The 23,514-nt window shown below is 43.9% G+C and overlaps 1 protein-coding gene across 2 annotated transcripts; it reads left to right on the top strand.

The window, feature by feature from the left end:
- Positions 1-1,652: 1,652 nt before the first annotated feature.
- Positions 1,653-23,510, top strand: NUP88 (nucleoporin 88). Of its 2 annotated transcripts, none has more exons than XM_060756978.2 (17): positions 1,653-1,939; positions 5,256-5,425; positions 5,506-5,631; positions 6,984-7,070; positions 7,175-7,351; positions 8,810-8,996; positions 10,313-10,463; positions 13,003-13,101; positions 13,199-13,289; positions 15,068-15,169; positions 15,444-15,602; positions 15,849-15,974; positions 16,664-16,729; positions 18,583-18,663; positions 19,096-19,222; positions 20,848-20,966; positions 23,321-23,510. In XM_060756978.2, exons 1-17 carry the CDS (start codon positions 1,700-1,702, stop codon positions 23,382-23,384), a joined length of 2,172 nt encoding a protein of 723 aa, XP_060612961.2. In that variant the 5' UTR covers positions 1,653-1,699; the 3' UTR covers positions 23,385-23,510. The 2 variants fall into 2 exon arrangements, with proteins under 2 accessions (XP_060612961.2, XP_067328148.1); XM_067472047.1 differs by having other exon boundaries at positions 13,003-13,106; positions 13,204-13,289.
- The last annotated feature ends 4 nt before the right edge of the window (positions 23,511-23,514 follow it).

The following is a 23,514-nucleotide window of genomic DNA, read 5'->3' as shown; positions in this document are numbered from 1 at the left end:
GACCCCAAAGCCATCCAGTCTAACCCTCTTCTATCAGGAAGATAGCATTACTGTATCATCATCATTATCATCATCATCATCCTAGAGATGGAAGGGACCCCAAAGGCCATCCAGTCCACCCCCCTTCTGCCAGGCAGGAGGATAGCATTACTATATTATTATCATCATCATAATCATCATCATCATCACCATTCTAGAGATGGAAGGGACCTCAAAGACCATCTAGTCCAACCTCCTTCTGCCAGGAAGATAGCATTACTATATGATTATTATTTTGATTATGATTATGATTGTTATTATTATCATCATCACTATTCTAGAGATGGAAGGAACCCCAAAGGCCATCCAGTCTAACCCCCTTCTGCTAGGAAGGAAGATAGCATTACGATATCATCATCATCATCATCACCACCACCACCACCACCACCACCACCACCACCACCACCATCATCATCATCACTATTCTAGAGATGGAAGGGACTCTTGTTGTGTGTCAATAAGAATAATTACAGCAACCCCAACGACCATCCAGCCTCTGTAATAATAATAATAATAATAATAATAATAATAATAATAGCAACTCTAGGGCCATCCAGTCAACCCTCTTGTGACATGTAGGAAGAGCACCATCAAAGCACCCTCGACAGATGGCCACCCAACCTTTGTAATAATGATAACAATAATAACAACAATAACAACAACAGAAATCCCTGGGGCCACCCAGTCCAACTCCCTTCTGCCTTCATGATGGAAAAGCACAATCAATGCACCCCAACAGATGGCCACCTAGCCTCTGGAAATAATGGTAACAACAATAACAACAACAGAAATCCCTGGGGCCACCAAGTCCAACTCCTTTCTGCCTTCATGCAGGAAAAGCACCATCAAAGCACTCCCACAGATGGCCACCCAGCCTCTTTAGTAGCACAGTCAGCCCATTGTATGCTAATCAAGGTGGTCAGTTGAAACATTCACACCTAGCTCCAGCAGACAAGAGTCCTTTGTCCCACCCTAGTCATTCCACAGATATATAAACCCTTTTTCCTAGTTACAACAGACGTCACTACCTCTGAGGATGCTTGCCATAGATGCAGGCGAAACGTCAGGAGAGAATGCCTCTAGAACATGGACATATAGCCCGAAAAAACCTACAACAACCCAATAATAATAATAATAATAATAATAATAATAATGGAATCGGAAGAGATCTCAAAGGACACCCAGTCCAACCCACTTCCTTCTGTCTTCTTGAAGGAAAAGCACAGCCAAAGCCCTCCCGACAGATGATCCTCCAAGCCTCCAGGGTTTGGAGCCTGGAGCCTCCTTCTCTGAAGGTTTGGGTGGCCATCTGGCGGGAGGGATTAGGTGGTGTCCTCCTGGCCGGGTAGAAGGAAGAAAGGGGGGTCAGACTAGGTGGCCTCTGAGATTGAGCGCCCTGTTCTTTCTCTTTCTCAGGCGCAGCGACAGAAGGAAGAAAGAGGCTCCTCGAGAATAAACAAACCAATATCTAAAAGGAACCAGGAAACTGCCTGCAGCGAAGTTTTGTTCTGACTCTCTATATTTTTCCTAGCTCTATGGCGCGAAATAGAGGAAAGGCGACGCGTCTGGGGGGCCCGCTTCCGGCGTGCGCCGGAAGCGGACCCCCAGACGCGTCGCCTTTCGCAAAGCAGGCCGGGAGGGGAGGCGTTCGTTTTCCAAGATGGCGGCGGTGCTAGGCGAAGGCTGGTGGGCCCAGCTGCCTTCTCACCCCGCGCTGGCCCGGCTGCGGGAGCAGGCCTCCCCGGCAGGCGAGCAGGGCTCCTCCCCGGCCTTGCCCCGCTCCCTGCTCCTCGGCCTCGGCGCAGAACTCCTCCTCTGGGACTCAAGGAGCGGCGCCTTCTGCGTCCTCGGCCTCCGCGGCCCCGAAGGCGAGCAGACAGGCCCCGAAGGGCGCGCCCAGGTATAGCCAGGCCCAACGCCTCTCCTCTCAGGCCTCTCTCTCAGGCCTACTGCCTCCTCTCGTGCTCTGAGGCCTACCACCTCTGAGACCTCTCTCGGGCCTATTGCTTCCTCGCATCCTCTGAGGACTACCACCTCTGAGGCCTCTCTCAGGCCTTTGTCTGCTCGCATCCTCTGAGGACTACCACCTCCTCATGCACTGAGGCCTACCTCCTCTCATGCTCTGAGGCAGTCATGGGCAAACATCGGCCCATATGAGGTGTTTTTGACTCCAACTCCCACAATTCCTAACAGCCTCAGGCCCCTTCCTTTCATTTTTTACTAGCTTGGAGACCCTGCAGTGCCCGGGTTATCAGGGAAAGTGGGTAATGGGGGTTCTGTATGCCAAGTTTGGTCTTTATTGGCCATTGGATGAGGGTCGTATTGTTTTCAGGAAGTGAGTGAAGGTACTGCACGTCCCATCATCCATGGTCCATCCTCCTCCAAACTGCAGTAGGATGTAGAGCAGTGTTTCTCAACCTGGGGGTCGGGACCCCTGGGGGGTCGCAAGGGGGTATCAGAGGGGTCGCCAAAGACCATCAGAAAACACAGTATTTTCGAATGGTCATGGGGGTTCTGTGTAGGAAGTTTAGCCCAATTCTCTCATTGTTGGAGTTCAGAATGCTCTTTGATTGTAGGTGAACTATAAATCCCAGCAACTACAACTCCCAAATGTCAAGGTCTATTTTCTCTAACCTCCAGTATTCACATTTGGGCATGTTGAGTATTCCTGCCAAGTTTAGTCCAGATTTATCATTGTTTGAGTCCACTGTGCTCTCTGGATAAAGGTGAACTACAACTCCAAAACTCAATGTCAGTGCCTATCAAACCCTTCCAGTATTTACTGTTGGTCATAGGAGTTCTGTGTGCCAAGACTGGTTCAATTCATTCGTTGGTGGAGTTCAGAATACTCTTTGATTGTATGTGAACTATGAATGTCAGCAACTACAGCTCCCAAATGACAGCATCAATCTCCCCTTCAATCCCACTAGAATTCAAATTTGGGCATATCAGGCATTTGTGCTGAATTTGATCCAGTAAATGAAAATACATCCTGCATATCAGATACTTATGTGATGATTCGTAACAGCAGCAAAATTACAGTTGTGAAGTCACAACAAAAATGTTATGGTTGGGGTTACCACAACATGAGAATTGTATTAAGGGGTCACGGCATTAGGGAGGTTGAGAACCACTGATGTAGAGGGTCATGGGCTCATGGGGGGCTCTGTGTGCCAAGTTTGGTCTTGATCGGTCATTAGATGAGGGTTGCAGCGGTCTCAGAAAGTGAATGATGGTACTGCAAGTCCCATCATCCATGGTCCAGCCTCCTCCAAATTGCAGTAGGATGTGGAGTGGGGATTGCGGGCTCTGTGTGCCAAGTTTGGCCTGTATTGGTAATTTTCTGACACAGCCTCAGGCCTTTTCCTCTCCTCTCTTTGTCACCTCAGAATCTTGGAATTTTGAGACTGGCCAATCCGAGACCATATGCAAATTGTACCACAGTGGCAGCCAATCAGAAAGCTGCCACATACACCTCCCATTCTCCACATACAAACACTCTCTTGATATATATATATATATATATATATATAGAGAGAGAGAGAGAGAGAGAGAGAGAGAGTATAGAGATATAGAGATATAGATTTATTTATATACTGTTTTTGTATACCGCCTTTCACAGCCTGCAGGTGACTCAAGCAATTTACAAGGCAACAATTCAATCCAACAAGCTCCCTCTATCAGCTCCAGCTCCTCATGTGGGGACATGAGAGAAGCCTCCCACAAGGATGGTAACACATCAAAACATCTAGGGCAACATCCTTGCAGACAGCCAATTCTCTCACACCAGAAACGACTTGCAGTTTCTCAAAGTCACTCCTGACATGACCAAAAAGTAAAATAAATTCGATGTTCACAATACCACAAATATAATTAAAAACATTCATATATAATATAAAACCACAACAGAATCAATACAGACATAAATCATTAGCGTTTCCTTTCCCCCCACAGACCTCTGGGGGTGGTCGCAATAGGGTGTCAGAGTGGTCGCCAAAGATCAGCAGAAAACAGGGTTTCTGTTGGTCGTGGGGGTTCTGTGTAGGAAGTTTGGCCCAGTTCTCCCAATGGGAGGGCTGTTTCTGAGACTCGAGGGAGGTTAGGTCAGGCATGCTTGGTGCATTTCAGTATGATGCGCATGTGTAGGTGTGGGAGAGCATGTGAGGCTAGAGAGGCTTGCACCAGCAAGTCCCTTCAAGGCATAGGGGCTCTGTGTGGGAAGTTTGGCCCAATTCTATCGTTGGTGGGGTTCAGAATGCTCTGATTGTAGGTGAACTATGAACCCCAGCAACTACAACTCCCAAAGCTCTATTTCCCCCAAACTCCACCAGTATTCACATTTGGGCATATTAAGTATTCATGCCAAGTTTGGTCCAGATCTATCATTTGAGTCCACAATGCTTTCTGGATGTAGGTGAATACCTACTTCCAAACAATGCCATTGCTGTTGCCCGTTTTTGGTCAAAAGATATTTAGCCGCCTGCGCTCCTATTTTTATCAGTTTTATACTAATTTATGCAATGCTTTTGATACGAAATAAATAAAACATTCACACCTAGCTCCAGCAGGGAAGAGCTCCTTGCCCCACCCCAGCCATTCCACAGATATATTGTCCTAATTCCAACAGACCTCACTACCTCTGAGGATGCTTGCCATAGATGCAGGCGAAACGTCAGGAGAAATGCCTCTAGAACATGGCCCTATAGCCCGAAAAAACCCACAAGAACCTAAATAAATATAATTCCCAAACTCCAGATCAATGCTCACCAAACCCCTCCAGTATTTTCTGTTGGTCATTGGAGTTCTGTGTGCCAAGATTGGTTCAATTCCATCGTTGGTGGAACTCAGAATTTTCTTTGATTGTAGGTGAACTATAAATGCCAGCAACTACAATTCCCAACTCCTCCCCCAACCCCACCAGTAGTCTAATTTGGGTGTATCAGGTATTTGTGCCAAATTTGGTCCCATGAATGAAAATACATCCTGCATATCAGATAGTTACATTACTATTCACGACAGTAGTGAAGTTGTAGTTATGAAGTAGAATAATTTTACAGTTGGGGGTCACCTCAATATGAGGAGCTGTATTAAGGGGTCATGGCATTAGGAAGGTTGAGAATCACTTCTGTAGGGAAAGGAGAAGACTCCTCCTCTTCTGATTTATTTTTCTAAGGATGTCTTCAAAGAGAAGCCCTTGTATCTGCATTCCTTTCCAGACCTTGCTGTGCCTCAACCCTCCTCTTTTTGAGGTCCACCAGACGGTGCTGAGTCCCACGCAGCAGCATGTGGCGCTCATCGGCACCAAAGGCGTGATGGTGATGGAGCTGCCCAAGCGCTGGGGGAAGAACTCTGAGTTCGAGGGAGGGAAGGCCACGGTCAACTGCAGGTAGGAAGCCCACGCTCAGCTGCCCCTCAGTTCTCCTTCGCCTGGACACTGCCTCACCCTTCCCGCCTCTCTTCTTCCAGCACCGTCCCCATTGCCGAGCGGTCTTTCACAAGCGTGGCAACTTTGACCCTGAAGCACGCGGCCTGGTACCCCAGTGAGACGCTGGAGCCCCACATTGTGCTCCTTACCTCCGACAACACGATTCGGTAACCGTCTGGCTATGTCTCGCTTGTTTTTAGGAGTCTAGTGTCTATATCAAGAGAAGTCATGGTGTCTCTCTATTGTGATTTGGTCAGACCTCTTTTCCTGGAATCACACAGTGTCCCATTGTGGGCACCACAGTTCAAAAGAGATATTGACAAAGTAATTCAAGGGCGACTAAAATGATCGAATATGTTGGAGACCATGAAAAATCCATATGAGGAGTGTCTTAAAGAGTTGTGTCCATTTAGCTTGTAGAAGAGAAGGTTGAGAGGAGACATGAGTACCATGTATAAGTATTTGAAAGGGTGTCATAGGAGGAGGGAGAGGCTTCTTTTCTGCTGTCCTGGAAACAAGGACTCAGTGGAGCCATGAGTTCAAATCACAGGAAAGGAGTTTCCACGTGAAAATGAGAAAGAAGTTCCTGACTGTGAGAGAGGGCTGTTCAGCAGTGGAACTCTCTGCCTTGGAGTCTGGTGGAGGCTCCTTCCTTGGAGGCTTTTAATTGGAGGCTGGATGGCCATCTGTCGGACATGCTTTGATTGTGCTTTTCCTCCATGGCAGGGATGGCCCATGGGGTATCTTCCAACTCTTATTATGCTATGAATCTATGAAAGGAGGTTGTTGATAAAGTCATTCTGATATCAGATAAAGTCATGCTGATACTGGTAGTGTAGTTCCTCATCCACTGCTGGTCAGAGCTGGTAAAACACAGGCCGTCCCCGAGTTACAAACATCCAACTTACGAAGCTTCTAGCGTGAATCGGGATGGGCCAAAATACCATATTCACCACGTCATAGTTGCGCTTTTTCTCTTCTTTTTTGCCCCACCCACAAAGAGGCAGTGACTATTATGTTGTAAAAGGAATTCCACTCAAGGCTTCACTTGTAGTGAATGAATGAAGGGTGCGATTATTATGTGAGATGTCCCGATCTGTAGCTTTCTGTCAAAGAAATTACCTCGCAAACAAAGTTGGAAGACTTTAATTCAAAAACATGCATTAGGGAACGCAACAAAGTTCCAACTGACAGTTTATTTCCCTCGCACCTCACCCTAGCCCCTCCCCTGCATTGCTCTCATTTCCCTCTCCCAGATTTCAAATATACACAGGACAGATCTAAGGCATGGCCTAATTTCCTGGCTTCACACAAAACCAAGAAATAAGGTCATGACATGACGAACAAAATAAAGGCTGTCCCCCAAGTGACAAACTGAGAGACAACAGGAAGGGAGAGAAATCCCGAGACAACAGGAAGGGGGAGAAATTATTCCTTGGAAGGCAAATTAACCCCTGAAAAGAGTTATTATCAGTACACAATCTGTATATTTATTTTCCCCCACTGTTTTTCCTTTTAGGATTTACAGCCTGAGTTCTCCTCAAACTCCTGTGAAAGTTATTGCTCTCTCTGATGCCGACGAAGAGACATTGAGGCTTAGCAAAGGGTAAGGCAGACTCTGCGACAGACCCCGGCATTCATGTCTTTACAAACTGTTCCGCTGGAACTGAATGTGCAGGCTTTCCCTCCTGATTGCGTTCCTTCTCTCAGGAGAGCATATACGGCACTGATGGGTGAGACAGCCGTGGCAATGGACTTTGGCCCCTTGGCCGTGGTTCCCAGGTCCATTGCAGGCCAGTGGGAGAAAGAGGAGGCGCTGGCCTATCCCTTATACATCTTGTACGAAAATGGGGAGACCTTCCTGACCTACGTCAATCTGCTCCACAGGTAAGATGACGCGGTTTCCCTTGCTGATGCTCATCCTCTCCCCCCTCCCTTCCTTCCACTGGGAAATATTTGGTGAAATGATGATGATGATGATGATGATGATGATGATGATGATGATGAAGAAGAAGAAGGTTGGGTGGCCACCCGTCGGGGGTGATTTGATTGTGCTTTTTCTGCATGAAGGCAGAAGGGGATTGGACTTAATTAATCTAGGAGTCTTTTCCAACTACAGTATTATGGTTATGATTATTGAGACTGAATGGCTATCTGTTGGGCGTGCTTTGATTGTGCTTTTCCTGCATTATGACAGAAGGGGGTTGGATTTAATTGACCTAGGGATCTCTTCCAACTACAGTTTTATTATTGTTGTTGTTGTTATTGAAGCTGAATGGCCATCTGTTGGGGGTGCTTTGATTGTGCTTTTCCTGCATAATGGCAGAAGGAGGCTGGACTGAATTGACCCAGGGGTCTCTTCCAACTTCATTATTATTATTGTTATTATTATTATTATTACTATTATTATTATTATTAGTAGTAGTACTATTACTATTATTATTGAAGCTGAAAGGCCATCTGTTGGGGGTGCTTTAATTGTGTTTTTCCTGCATGAAGGCAGAAGGGGGTTAGACTGAATTGACCCAGGGGTCTCTCCCAACTTCATTATTATTATTACTATTATTATTACTATTATTACTATTATTAGTACTATTACTATTATTATTAAAGTTGAAAGGCCATCTGTTGGGGGTACTTTGATTGTGCTTTTCCTGCATGAAGGCAGAAGGAGGTTGGACTGAATTGACCCAGGGGTCTCTTCCAACTTCATTATTATTATTATTATTATTATTATTATTATTATTATTGCTACAACCTTTACTGTTACTATTACTATTATTAATTATTGAAGCTGAAAGGCCATCTGTTGGGGGTGCTTTGATTGTGCTTTTCCTGCATGAAGGCAGAAGGGGGTTGGACTGAATTGACCCAGGGCACTCTTCCAACGTTGCTGTTGTTATTGCTTTGATTGTGTTTTTCTGCATGAAGGCAGAAGGGGGTTGGATTGAATTGACCCAGGCATCTCTTTGAATGATATTATGATTGTTATTGTTATTATTTTATTGAGCTGGATGGTCATCTGTTGGGGGGCTTTGATTGTGCTTTTCTATGATTCGAATGTGCCTTCATGAAAAACAGCCTGTCAAAGGCAATCGTATGGAGGCTTGTTGCTGTCATACCAGAGTTGGAACTCTGGCAGTACTGTTATGTAGAGGCATTTCAACATGCATGGGCCAACTTGGTCCCCCCATTCTAAGTGTTATGGACTTCATAGAGGGCCAAAGTTGGCCCATGCCTGGCTAAACTCAGTGGGAAGGAAGGGCTTGCAATTTGGAGCCAAAGTGGGAGTTTGCAGCGCTAATCAGCTCTTCTGCGCCCTGCATTGGGTTGTTATTATTTCAGTGCTGGGACCCTTGGCCGGCTGCTGGGCCCGCTGCCCATGCACCCTGCGGCTGAGGACAACTATGGGTACGACGCGTGCGCTGTGCTCTGCCTCCCTTGTGTCCCCAACATCCTGGTGATTGCCACGGAGTCAGGAATGCTGTATCACTGTGTGGTGCTGGAGGGAGACGACGACGACGAGCAGGCGGTAGGTTTGTATTCAGCTTTGTGTCAGAAGAAAGGTTTTTACAAGACCTGGAAATCGATCCATTGGCTCCTGATCGGAAGGGTTAGAATCCTTGCATAATTTCCCATTTAAGAAGGGCAAAATCTACCTTGAGAAGAGAAAGAGAATGACAAATTGGGAATAAAAGATATGCATGTCCAAAAGGTTAGTTTTCATGCTACTTCAAACTTTATATCTTTACCTGTCTACTTTTATAATAATAACTAGCCGTCCCCTGCCACACGTTGCTATGGCCCACATGGGGGTTCTGTGTGGGAGGTTTGGCCCAATTCTATCGTTGCTGGGGTTCAGAATGCTCTTTGACTGAAGGTGAACTATAAATCCCAGCAACTACAACTCCCAAATGTCAAGATTCTATTCCCCCCAAACTCCACCAGTGTTCACATTTGGGCATATTGAGTATTTGTGTAGAGTTTGGTCCAGATCCATCATTGTTTGAGTCCATAGTCATCCTTGGATGCAGGTGAACTACAACTCCAAAACCAAAGGACACTGCCCTTCCAGTATTTTCTGTTGGTCATGGGAGAATTGTGTGCCAAGTTTGGTTCAATTCCATCATTGGTGTTCAGAATGCTCTTTGATTGTAGGTGAACTATAAATCCCAGCAACTACAACTCCCAAATGACAAAATCAATTTTTTTCAGTGAAGGACATACATTGAGTTGTTAGGTGTCTTGTGTCCAAATTTGGTGTCAATTCGTCCAGTGGTTTTTGAGTTCTGTGAATCCCACAAACTAACATTACATTTTTATTTATATAGATAATAATAATAATAGTAATAATAATAACAACAATTATCAGTATTACTATTATTGTTATTGGGTGGCCGAAGGCTTTCATGGCCAGAATCACTGGGCAGCTGTGAGTTTTTCGGGCTGTATGGCCATGTTCCAGAAGCATTCTCGCCTGACGTTTCGCCCGCATCTATGCCAGGCATCACATTAATCACATATTATTATTATTATTATTATTATTATTAATAATAATAATAATAATAATAATAATAGTTTTGTGTGATTGATGTGAACTTGGCTTGGACTTTTAGATGGACATGGTGATAGTAATAATGATAATAATTGGGTTGCTGTGAGTTTTCTGGGCTGCCTGTCCATGTTCCAGAAGCATTCTCTTCTGACGTTTCGCCCACATCTATGGCAGGCATCTTCAGAGGTTGTGAGGTCTGTTGGAAACAAGGAAGTGATAGACTGATAGAGTAACTTGAACGCGAGGGCCTCTTGAGATGCTGATGACAGGCTTTATTCTCACGCTCCCCGCAGTCCATCAAATCCTGGGACTCACGGCCGGATCACATCCTGTCTCTGTATGTGTTCGAATGTGTGGAGCTAGAACTTGCGCTGAGACTGGCCTCGCGGGAAGGCGAGCAGCCGCTGGAGTCGGACTTCTCTTGTCCCATCAAGCTGCACCGAGGTAAGAGACTGGCCACAGTGCCCCCCCCCCCCCCATTGCTGTCCTTAAAGATGTTATGACATTGAATTTGAGAATTCTTCGTTTATTTTACTTGCTTTTTCCATATTACAGTGTTCCCTCATTACTTTGCGGTTCGCTTTTCGCGGACTCGCTGTTTTGCGGGTTTTTGCCTCCTGGCAACAATGGAGTGTGGAAGGGGGTTTCACTCTCCCCCTCAAAAGAGAGGCAGTCAATCATAAAAAAAGAGAGAGGAGATACAAACCAGTATGTAAATCACAGTCTTATAGCCCCTTCCTTATAGCTAGCAAAAAAAAAGTGTGCGGTGCCTTTAAATCGCTCCTCGCTTCTGCCTCATCCTCGCAATGCGAGATATATATATATATATATATATATATATATATATATATAGACACACACACACACACACACACACACACACATACATACACACACACACACACACACACACATACATACACATACACACACACACACACACACACACACAGAGGGAGCGAGAGGGAGGGAGAGATAGCGTCCCTACTTTGTGGATTTTCACTTTTCTTGGGTGGTCCTGGAACGTAACACCCGCAGTAAGTGAGGGAACACTGTATTATTATTATTTACTTGTTTTAAAATTATTGTCATTTTTTTATTTATATCCCGCTTTTTCTCTCCGTAAAGGAGACCCAGCTGCTGTATATCTATTGGAATGTATTATTGCTATAATTACCATTATAATTATTAGAAATATTAAAAATTAACTAGGTATTTTTAATTCCAAAAATGTGAATCAAGCACTGAAAGTGTTAAATGGAAACAAGCTATAGTTCAATATAAGAGCACCGCCTATAGCTCAGTGTTAGTTGCCCTCAGTATGAAGAGAGCATGGATGAGCTCCTTCTGTCAGCTCCAGCTCCCCATGCGAGGACATGAGAGAAGCCTTCCACAAGGATGGTAAAACATCAAAACATCCGGGCAGCATCCCCTGGGCAACGTTCTCTCAGGCGGCCAATTCTCTCACACCAGAAGTGACTTGTAGTTTCTCAAGTTGCTCCTGACACACACACACGCACACACAAAATACATATATGCAGGTATTCCAAAATCCGAAATACAATACATTTCGGTTAAGACTGTCCAGCCGCACCACGTGACACTTTCTTCATAGGAGGAGAAAATGATCGGCGGAATTTGGGAGTTGTAGTCCAGAAACACCTTTCCGGTGGTCTTCCGGAGCTTCTTCCACTTGGGGATTACCACTCTGTGTAGGGAAAGGGGGCTTATTCTAAATTTTAGAGTAAAACAAACAAAATGACTGAACATTTGGGAAATATTTGTTGATTCTGGCTTATTTTTCATTAATAGTATCTGTTTGGTGGTTTTGCAAGCGCAAGCAACAATCTCCTATGGGGCTGAGCAATGAGTGCAGCCATGCTGCATCGCATTGCTCAGCCAATCAGAGGCCTGGTGCTGCCCATTCTCCTCCCTTCTTGTGGCTCACGCTGCTGTAGGTGGGTTTTTTTTAAATGTTATTGACAATAATTTTTAGAAAATGCCAAAAAATCAGTAGATGAGCGAAACGCCATGGAACTTGGCAGACTTGCAGCCGTAAATATTTCCTACAAGTATGCCAAGTGTCATTTATTTTCCGGTCCCAATTCAAGGTACAGGTCATCACCTATAAAGCCCTAAACTGTTTGGGACCCACCTACCTTTGTGACCGCATCTCTCCCCATGTACCAACCCGGGCTCTTCGATCTTCGGGGGAGGTCCTCCTGTCACCTTTACCAATCTCACAAGCCTGTCTTGTGGGTACAAGGGAGAGAGCCTTCTCCTCGGTGGCTCCCCGACTTTGGAACTCTTTACCTGGAGAGATCAGGAAAGCCCCTTCACTAGAAACATTTAAAAAGAACCTTAAAACCTGTCTCTTCCGCTGCGCCTTTGGTGAGTAGGTGCACACCATGACATTTTGCACCCCACAACGTTTTCCTGCTATTGGAGTTTGCGCCCCCCAAATGGGAAGTCCAACCTCATAAATCTATGTGTTTTATGAGTTCCCCGTAAATGTCTTGCTCCTATTTTATCTCATCACAGTTTTTTAAATTGTTTTATCCTGTACATGTGGCCCGCCCACTATTATCGTTATTGTGATAGTGTTTATTAGAATGTTATTTTATGACTGTTTTTTCCTTATTATTATTAATGTATTCTGATGATGATGTTTTGATTTTATTGCTGTATTGATATTTGATTTTATTGCTGTATGTTTTGATCTTATTGCTGTAATATGTTGTCCGGGTAATATGTTGCTCCGAGTCCCCATCAGGGAGATGATGATGGGGTATAAATAAAGTTTATTATTATTATTATTATTATTATTATTATTATTATTATTTCCTGGAACGAAAATGGAACTCAGGACTGAATCTCCTGGAATCTTCCCGAAAACAACAGATTTCTGCTGTTTCACACATTCCTAACTGAGAAGCTGAATTTTGCTCATTCGCTCTAACCCACGAACGCACTTGTTTTCCAGATCCCAAATGTCCCTCTCGGTATCACTGCACGCATGATGCCGGGGTGCATAGCGTCGGCCTTCCCTGGATCAACAAGCTGCACAAATTCCTTGGCTCAGGTGAGGTCGGGAGTTTCTCCGCCCCCGTTTCCTTTCTGGGTTTAATGCTGCTGTGTGCCATCGGTCGGTCTGATTGGGTTTGCTGTCTTTTTTCCAGACGAGGAAGACAAAGATAGTTTGCAGGAACTCGGAGCAGAAGAGAAATGCTTTGTGGAGCACATCCTTTGCACCAAGCCTCTGCCGTGCAGGTGAGAGAGAAAAAGAGAGAGAGGGAGGGAGCAAGACATGTTTCTATCCTTTGACAAGGATTGCAGGGCCACATGTGACTGGGCAGAAGCCATAGCATGCTGCAGAAAGATTGAAAACAATGGGATAGTCTCACAAGAATCTCTTAATGTTCTGAAAATGTTGCTTGGATGTATTAGCTGTTTTAACTCTGGAAATGGTAAACACGTTCTCCACTTGTGCCTCCTGCTACTTCCCAGGTGGCATTATTATTCCCCATCGTGGTCAACTGTGAATCGCACATATGGCTATGTACTGTATATACTCGAGTATAAGCCTAGCTTTTCAGCCCCCTTTTTAGACTGAAAAAGCTCCCCTCGGTTTATACTAGTCAAGATTATTATTTTACTCTGTTATTAGTATTATTTTATTACCTTTATGATTTTACTCTATTTATTATTATTATTATTGCCTTTTTTTCTATTTATTATTTTTATATTACATTTATTATTTTTTGCTATTTATTATTATTACATATATTATTTTACTCTCTTCATTATTATGGGAAGGATAGGTGAGCACATTTACATGGAAGAAGTTGAGAATCATGGTTTAATCGGAGTTGGACAGTCTTATCTTAAATAACTGTTTTATGTAAATATCCAAAAGCATTTAATTACTGAAGCCTCAATTAATGTAATTTTATTGGTATCTATTTTTATTTTGCATTTCCCACCCTCGGCTTATACTCGAGTCAATACATTTTCCCAGTTTACTGTGGTAAAATTAGATGCCTCGGCTTATATTCGGGTCGGCTTATACTCGAGTATATACGGTATCTATTATTAATACAGGGTGAGGCAGCATAACTTCCTTTTTTAAAATGCGTGCCATTTAGTCGGTTGAAGACATAGCAGAGCAATAGTGGTCTCGTTTGACAGGCGAGAGTATAAAGTTTTGTCCTGACACAGTTCAGTTGCCATCATGCATTGGAACAGTGAGGAGTGTTCTTTTGCCGTTGAGGCCTACTTTTCGAGCGGATTTGGAGTGACCGACCCGCTCTCCAGATTTGGCCCCTTGTGATTTTTTTTCTATGGGCTTTTTTAAAATCCCGTGTATATGTGAACCGTCCAAGGACCGTACAAGTTTTGAAGACCAACATCCTGGAAGAAATTGTCAACATAACGCCTGCTATGCTGGCAAGTCATGACAAATGCCAGAAATAGATTTACTTAGTGTATGGAGAATGGGGTCACCTACCTAATTTGATCTTCAAAACTATGTAAATCAGAACTTTAGGTATGCACCTACATTATAAAAAAATAAAAAATTCTGATTCATATAATGGGTTTTATTAAGTTTTGAAAAAAGGAAATTATGCTGCCTCACCCTCTATTAGAATGTATGATTATTATGATTATGTTTATTTATACCCTGCTTTTTATCCCCGCAAGGGAGACTCAAAGCAGCTATGTATGTTCTGTTCTGCAGCTTTCTGGCCTCACGAAATTGTCTCACGAACAGAGTGGGAAGGCTTTATTTCTAAAAGCATACAGTGTGGTACTAAAAAAAAGCACTTTTTCTCTCCACAAAGGAGACTCAAAGCGACAATGTATCTATTATTCATATGTGAATGTGTTGTTGTTGTTTATTCATACCCTGCTTTTTCTCTCCACAAAGGAGACTAAAAGCGACTTACATTAAAAGCATTTCCCTACAAGTTGAGTCGACAGATACACAAACATTAAAGCAGGATTAAACGTCATTGGCATTGGTATTTCGTTTCGTCTTTTCCTTGCAGACAGCCCGCCTCCATCCTCGGGTTCACCATCATCTCTGACATCCTGGGCCCTACGATGGTCTGCATCACAGAGACTTACGAATGCGTCACCAAGCCTCTTCTGTAAGCACCAAACCATCCTAAACCTGTGTTGGAGAGAGATGCGCCTCTCCTTGCCTCTGCGGAAGGGAAAAATCATGTTATCATTTGCAAGCAGAGATTTAGATGTAGCGCCTGCCTTAGGACTTTGGGGGAAATCCCACTGTGTCCTATGGATGGAGTAACTCCGTGCCTTGGCTTAGTGAATCCGCCCAGTTGATGTCTTGATCCCTGGTGGGAGGGTTTCATTGCGCAAGAAGTGGTGATGCTGACCGGCGCTCGATGCTTCCTTTGGCAGTTCGACCGTCCACTCGCCGTGCCCTCCACTCTTGTGCAGCAAGGACGATGCGCGGGCGGCGGCCTCCCCGCTCCGCCTCCTGTCCGAATCGCAGGACTCCTTCGAGAGGCACATCCAGAGCATCTTGAGTCGTGGCTCCGCCAACCCGCTGCTGTTGAAGTACGCTACCTCTTTCTGCTTGGAAGAGATGCCGTAGACCATCCAGTCCAACCTCTGGTTGCAGGCACTGCAGACTGGGATTTAGTGGAGAAAGACACATCTCGGGTGGTTTGCTTTAGCCATTGAGTCCCAGTAGGAACGACAAGGGAAGCACACCAGTGTGACGTTTTGCTTCTTGGGGCTTCTTGGGGTCTCTTCCTGTAGCTTCACATGCTGAGATGATGGTTCCTTTGTTTTGCCTGGCAGAGCAGCGGATAAAGAGTCCTCGCCTCCCCCCGAAGAAGGCCTCCAGCTCCTCAGCAGGGCCACCCAAGTCTTCAGGGAAGAATACATACTGAAGCAGGACTTGGCCCGGGAAGAGATCCAGCGAAGGTAAAGGCTTCTGAAAGCTTCTTTGGCTTCCGCAGGCAACACTGGATACCCCAAAGGGTTTGGGATTGATAGTGTTGGGGTGCAGTGAGTCCTGAGTATCTTTCCCTTTCGATTAGATCAAGTTGGAATAGACCCCATGGGCCATCTAGTCCAACCCCCTGCCAGGCAGGAAAATCACAGTCAAAGCACTCCCAGCAGATGGCCATCCAGCCTCTGTTTCAAAGCCTCTAAGGAAGGTTCCTCCACCCCACTCTGCAGCAGAGAGTTCCACTGCTGAACAGCTCCTCTTTAACAGTCAGTAAGTTAATAATAATAAAAATAATGATTATTTATTTATTTTATTTTTGACATTTATATGCCGCCCTTCTCACCCTGAAGGGGACTCAGAGCGGCTTACAAGATATATATATATACACACACACACATACACATATCCAATAAAGTATAACAATAATATAAAATAAAATGGTAATATAAAATATATTATAAGAGAAGCGATTCCACCGGAAAGAACATCTTGGGACAGACAGAAGAGCAAAATGCCTAGAGTTCTGTTGGTGGCCATCTTTCGGGACGTGGTTAGCGGCTTTGGATGATTAGACAGGCCTTGCAGTCTCTTCAAACTGTTTTTTATGATGGACTCTCAATGAAGTCTGATTATTATGGCCTTTCTCCACCTTGTTCCTCAGAGTGAAGCTGCTGCTTGAGCAGAAGAAGACGCAGCTGGAAGACCTTGCCTACTGTCGAGAAGAAAGGTGGGGCCCACCTATTTCTGAGCTTTTTTTGGCTAGTTTACTTTCTATTTGTCATGACCTTATTTCCTGGTTTTGTGTGAAGCCAGGAAATTAGGCCATGCCTAATATTTGAAATCTGGGAGAGGGTTGTCATGGAAATGAGAGCAGTGCAGGGGAGGGGCCAGGGTGAGGCGTGAGGGAAATAAACTGTCAGTTGGAATTTTGTTGCGTTCCCTAATGCATGCTTTTGAATTAAAGCCTTCTAACTTTGTTTGTGAGGTGATTTCTTCACCAGAAAGCTACAGATCCCTCCTCTCTATTTATTTCAAGCTTTGATGCAATTCTCTCAGAATGGTTTTATTATTTATTTATTTATTTGCAATCCCTGTTTGTTCTGCTGGACTTCAGTGGTGTCTTTCAATGGAAAAATACAGTAATAATTAATAGTATTGAATAATATAACATATTATTATTATTATTATTATTGCGGGTGTATCTGATGTATTTTTGTTGTGGTTGGTACTGAACTTCGGATGTGGCTTAACATTAGTGGTGTTTTACACTGGAAGGAATACAGTAATGATAAATACTAGTAAATAATAGAACATAAAATAATAATACTATAAATAATAATAATAATAATAATAATAATAATAATAATAAATGCAGGTGATGTATTTTTGTTGTTGTTGTTGGTACTGAAGTTTGGATGTGCCTTAACATCAATGGTGTCTTACAATGGAAGAAATACAGTAATGAGAAATACTAATAAATAATAGAACATATTGTGTGTGTGTGTGTATATATATATATATATATATATATATATATATATATATATATATATATATATGATTATTATTATTATTATTATTGCAGGAGCACCTGATGTATTTTTGTTGTCTTACAATGGAAGAAATATAGTAATGATAAATTCTAGTAAATCATAGAACATATAATAATTATATATTATTATTATTATTATTATTATTATTATTATTATTGCAGGTGCACCTGATGTATTTTTGTTGTTGTCTTACAATGGAAGAAATATACATTACTAGTAAATAATAGAACATATTTTATATATATATATATATATATATAATTATTAATAATAATAATAACAATTATTATTATTATTATTATTATTATTATTGCAGGTGCACCTGATGTATTTTTGTTGTTGTCTTACAATGGAAGAAATATAGTAATGATAAATACTAGTAAATAATAGAACATAAAATAATAATAATACTATAAATAATAATAATAATAAAATTGCAGGTGCACCTGATGTATTTTGTTGTCATTGGTACTGAACTTCGGATGTGCCTTAATATCAATGGTGTTTTACAATGGAAGAAATACAGTAATGAGAAATACTAGTAAATAATATAGCAACAAAAACAACAACAACAATAATAATGGCAGGTGCACCTGATTGTATTTTTGTTGTTGTCTTACAGTGGAAGAAATACAGTAATGATAAATATTAGTAAAGAATAGAACATAAAATAATAATAATAATAATAATAATAATAATAATAATACATCACAGGTGCATCTGGAATTAGGATGCGCTTTACCATCAATGTCATCTTACGATGTAAGAAATATGGATCTCAGTATGTGGGTGAGGCCCAAGCCTACTTCTCCTTCCCGGAAGTCCTTTTCCTCTGATGCCTCAGGCGTTTGTGACAATATTTCACGGAATACCCGAGGCATTGCGGGAAAGCCCTTTGTCCTCAAATCCCATTGTGTACTAAAGCAGCGCATTGGGTGAGTCAATAGCATAACTCCCTTTATAACTTGCAATTCTTTTTAAACAGAATAGTTGCACCAAAATGACATATATATATTTCAACTTGAAGGAAGAGCCTTCGGGAGATGGCAGAGCGGTTGGCGGACAAGTACGAGGAAGCCAAGGAAAAGCAGGAAGACATTGTGAACAGGTAAGGATGCACAGGAGGCCACATCAGGCTCCTTTGAATGAAATAGCTTTTGTTATCATTGTACATTGCACGACAAAATTAAATGGGATCCCCAATATGCATTATTATATATGTAGGATTACAACACCCATCCTTCCACATTTTAATCACTATTGCAGAGCCCATAACTACCTGGGAAGAAATCCCATGCCCAAATACCTGGGAGTTATCCTGGACCGTGCTCTGACTTATAAGAAACACTCCTTGTCGACAACAAGCTACACAATTTTGGTCGGGAGCTCACGCCGACCTGGGCTGGCTTCGAACTCATGACCTTTCGATCAGTAGTGATCTTAATGCAGCTGACAGTCCCGGATTTCCACCTTTGTCTTCATCGATTGCTTTGTGGGCTTCACATGAGTGTTTCAGTGCTGTTTTTGTGCCCCTGGAAAGGATGAAGACGGTCCTGCGCAGCGTCCACTCTCACCTCCCTGTGCTGTCAGACAGTGAGAAGGACATGAAGAAGGAGCTGCAGATGATACAAGAACAGCTACGGCACTTAGGGAATGCCATCAAACAGGTAAGGGAGCCATAGGTGAAAGGCACCCCAGAGGCCCATTCACATGGCACTCTTATTTCAATGGGGTGTTGTGTGGTTTGTTTCCAATCCAACGTTGGATCGCCGTATCAGCCTAGGACTGGCTGGGATGGGGGGGGGGGGGGGAGCTTGGAACAGTTGGGGCAGGGAGTGTAGATAAGACATCTGTTTTGTCAAGGAAATTGAAACTGTAGTTAACAGACTGTGGGCACCGCTGTGGGCACAGACTGTTTGCCCACTAGCGGGTAGATGAAAGTTGGGGCTGATAGGTTAGAGTGGGAAGCTTTAGAACTGTCTTTTTTAGGGAATTGTGGAAAGTAGAAAATAAATACTTCTCCCCAGCATTTTATTGTTGTGAATTTGATTTCAACTCCAAGATCTTCCAGAGTCTGACAAATGTGTTCCAGCAGCATTTGCTCCTTTGCTCGTTTCACCTGCACCTGTACCTACTGGCATCTTCAGAGGATCTGATGGGAATCAAGCCAGTGAACTATGGAATAATGTCCAGGGTGGAAGGAAACAAATGCTGGGCTCCTTCCATGCAGATGCTCTCAAATCACTGACTATGCAATCTTGGTGGTTTGTTGTTGTTCATTCGTTCAGTCGCTTCCGACTCTTCGTGACCTCACGGACCATCCCATTCAAGAGCTTCCTGTCGGCCGTCACCACCCCCAGCTCCTTCAGAGTGAAGCCAATCACTTCGAGGATACCATCCATCCATCTTGCCCTTGGTCGGCCCCTCTTCCTTTTTCCTTCCATTTTCCCCAGCATCGTTGTCTTCTCTAAGCTTTCCTTTCTTCTCATGATGTGGCCAAAGTACTTCATCTTGCCCTCTACTATCCTTCCCTCCAATGAGCAGTCGGGCTTTATTTTCTGAAGTATGGACTGGTTGGATCTTCTCAGAACTTTCCTCCAACACCACAGTTCAAAAGCAAAAGTGAAAGTTTCCCCTGACATTAAGTCTAGTCGTGCCTGACTCTGGGGTGGTGGTGCTTATCTCCATTTCTAAGCCGAAGAGCCGGTGTTGTCCGTAGACACCTCCTAGGTCATATGGCCAGCATGACTTCATGGAGCGCAGCTACCATCTTGCAGAATTGATCTCACATTTGCATGTTTTCAAACTGCTAGGTTGGCTGAAGCTGGGGCTAACAGCGGGAGCTCACCTCGCTTCCCGGATTCGACCCACCGAGCTTTTGGTCCGCAAGTTCAGCAGCTCAGTGGTTTAACCAACTGCACCACCAGGTGTTTTCTTCATGGTTTACTCACATGCTAATGGGTAGATGGCACTCAACTCATGCAAATCAAGCTTGCTAATTGCACCCTCAGACAATGGTTCATTCCTTCCTGGACATCATTCCACAGGGGTGTGTGTGTGTGTTTGTGTGTGTATACACACACTCTTGCTTTACCACTATCAGACCTTTGAAAATGCCAGTCAATACAGGTGCAGGTGAAACAAAAAAGGAGAAAATGCTGCTAGAACGCATTGGCCAACACGGCCTGGAAACCACACAAACACCCTGGTGAATCCAACCGTGAAAGCCTTGGGCTTGACCAAGGACTTCAGTGATTTTGAGGAGGCCGCCTGCCTGCCTTTGTGCCCGCAGGTCAAAATGAAGAAGGATTACCAGCAGAGGAAGACGGAGACAGGGAGCAGCCCCCGCAAGCCCAGCATCACCCTCAGTGCCTCCCAGAGGAAGTGCATCCAGGCCGTCCTGAAAGAGGAGTGAGTTGGAGATTCTCAATAGGCTTGAAATATGGCCAGCGATGGCTGTGCTCGGTTGGGGCTTCAGTGCTGCTCTTGGGAGGAATGTCTCGGAGGTTGTTTGCTCTTCCCAAGTCCTTGCATATTCCAAGTACTACATATGTGTGTAAGGTTTTAATTTTTGGAGTATTGCTCCCCTTACATAAAAAACATCTAGTGTATCTACCTGACGTTGCCTGGGTGTGGTTGGAACTGCCTGACTACTTTCTTCCTTCTCCAGCTCTACATGTCTCAATGGCAGCGGGCTTTCTTCATGGCTCTTTCTTTCCTTACTCTGTTTCCCTCATACACCTTCTCCCACTCTCTTCCTTCCTCTCCTTCTTCCCTTGCTCTCCCTCCCTTTTTCTTTCTTTACTTTCTACCTTCTACAGCTCTACATGTCTCCATGGCAGCGGGTTTTCTTCATGGCTCTTTCTTTCCTTACTCTGTTTTCCTCATACATCTTCTCCCTCTCTTCCTTTCTCTCCTCCTTCCCTTGCTCTCCCTTCCTTTTTCTTTCCTTCCTCTGTTCCCCTCCTCTCTCTATTTTCTTTCTTTACTCCTTCCCTTGCTTTCTCTCACTTTTTCCTCTTTTACTTTCTACCTTATCCAGCCCTACATGTCTCCAAGGCAGTGAGCTTTCTTTGTGGCTCTTCTTTCCTTCCTCCGTTTCCCTCATACACCTTCTCCCTCTCTTTTCTTCCCTTGCTTTCTCTCATACATCTTTTTCCACTTCTTCCTTTTTCTTTCTGATTTTTTTATTACTTTCTTTTCTCCCTTCTCCAGCTTTGAGGGAGCCAACCTGGCTCTTTCCCCCCATAAATAGGTCACCTTTCTTTCTCAGCGACCTCACAGAGGGCCACTTCACCTAGCAACAGCCTTTGCGGTGCAGAGAGTCATACATCCATAAGACTTTTATATGTAGATGGTCAGGGAGATGCTTATGCACACACACAGGCCCATCTGAGCACTGGCCTCACTGTAAAGCCCAAAGACGAGTTTATTTTTACTGCTTTCCTTGCCGAGTCTAACACAGACATGGGGAAACTTTCTAACTTGGGGGACGCATGCTAGCACTCCCTGCTAGGAGGACTAGTTTCCCAGTGATGGAAGGAAGGAAGGACAAAAAGGAGGAAGGGAAAAGAGGGAGGAAAAGAGAGAGGGAAGAGGGAGAGAAGACTAAATGGGAGGGAAGGAAAAATGAAAGAGTGGAAGGGAAGGATGGAAGAAAAAAGGAAGAAAGCAAAGAAGGATGGAAGGAAGGGAAAGATGAAGGAAAGAGAGAAGGAAGGAGAGCCAAAAGGGAGGAAAGGAAGGAGAGAAAGAAGGAAAGCGAAGGAAGCAAGGATGAAAGGGAAGAAAGGAAGGATGGAAGGAAGGGAAAGATGAAGGAAAGAGAGGAGGAAGGAAAGCCAAAAGGGAGGAAAGGAAGGAAAGAAGGAAAACGAAGGAAGCAAGGATGAAATGGTGGAAGGGAAGAAAGGAAGGATGGAAGGAAGGGAAAGATGAAGGAAAGAGAGAAGGAAGGAAAGCCAAAAGGGAGGAAAAGGAGAGAAAGAAGGAAAGCGAATGTCTTCCACGATAAAAAAGACATTCCTGTTGTCGCAAGCGGTTCAAATGGGTGTTTCGTGAGGGCCAAAAGTACTACCTCCAAACTCCAAGGCGGAGCTACTGGTGTTACTGCGGGTCTTATATTCTTTGCCCCTTTTAGGAACAAGGATATTAGAGGGTCTTTAAAGCAAGATGGCAAACTAGCTTTCCTTCTGTACCAAGACAGAGCTGCAAGGTAACACTTTAGCAATGATATTGAGAGACCCGAATCCATCAAGGATACTAAGAAATCTAACGTCAAAGAGGTAGAAGCTTCCAGAGGTTCAACACCCTTTCTTTGAGTGAATTTAGTGAATCGTGCCCACTTATAAGTATAAGATCTCTTCGTTGATCGCCACAAGGGGAAAGAAAGAAAGGAAGGATGGAAGGGAAAGATGAAGGAAAGGGAAAGAAAGACAAAAGGGAGGAAAAGAAGAGAAGGAAGGATGAAGGTGTGGAAGGGAAGGATGAAATGAGAAAGAGGGAGGGAAGGGAGGGAGGAAGGAAAGAGAAGGGCGGAAAGAAAAGAGAGGGAAGGAAGGACAAAAGGTTGGAAGGAAAGAGAGAAGGAAGGAAGTAGGGGTGAAAAGGAAAAAGGAATAGGAAGGCAAGAGAGAAGGAAGGGAGGGTAGGATGATGAGAGAGAGGAGGGCCTGAGAAAAGAGCCCAAGGGGCCACAACTTGCCCCTGGGCCTGGGTTTCCCCATCTCTGGTCTAACGTGTATTTTTCCCCTCTTTTGTTTCAGGGGAGAACACATCCAAGAGATGGTAAAACAGATAAACGACATCCGAAATCACGTCGCCTTTTAATAGACAGCATAAAGGTCAACCTTTTGTGGAATGTTACGGGAAACAAGCGGCCTTTCTCCTAATTTATACAAGTTTTCTATTGTTTTTGGTATCTGCAACATGTAATAAATGCTTTATTATTCAGAAGTGT

The sequence above is a fragment of the Anolis sagrei genome, chromosome 11 (genome assembly GCF_037176765.1).
Source record: "Anolis sagrei isolate rAnoSag1 chromosome 11, rAnoSag1.mat, whole genome shotgun sequence".
NCBI classification, from domain to species: Eukaryota; Metazoa; Chordata; class Lepidosauria; order Squamata; family Dactyloidae; genus Anolis; species Anolis sagrei.
The sequence above is the reverse complement of the archived record's forward strand: the minus strand, read 5'-3'. Positions and strand labels throughout refer to the sequence as shown.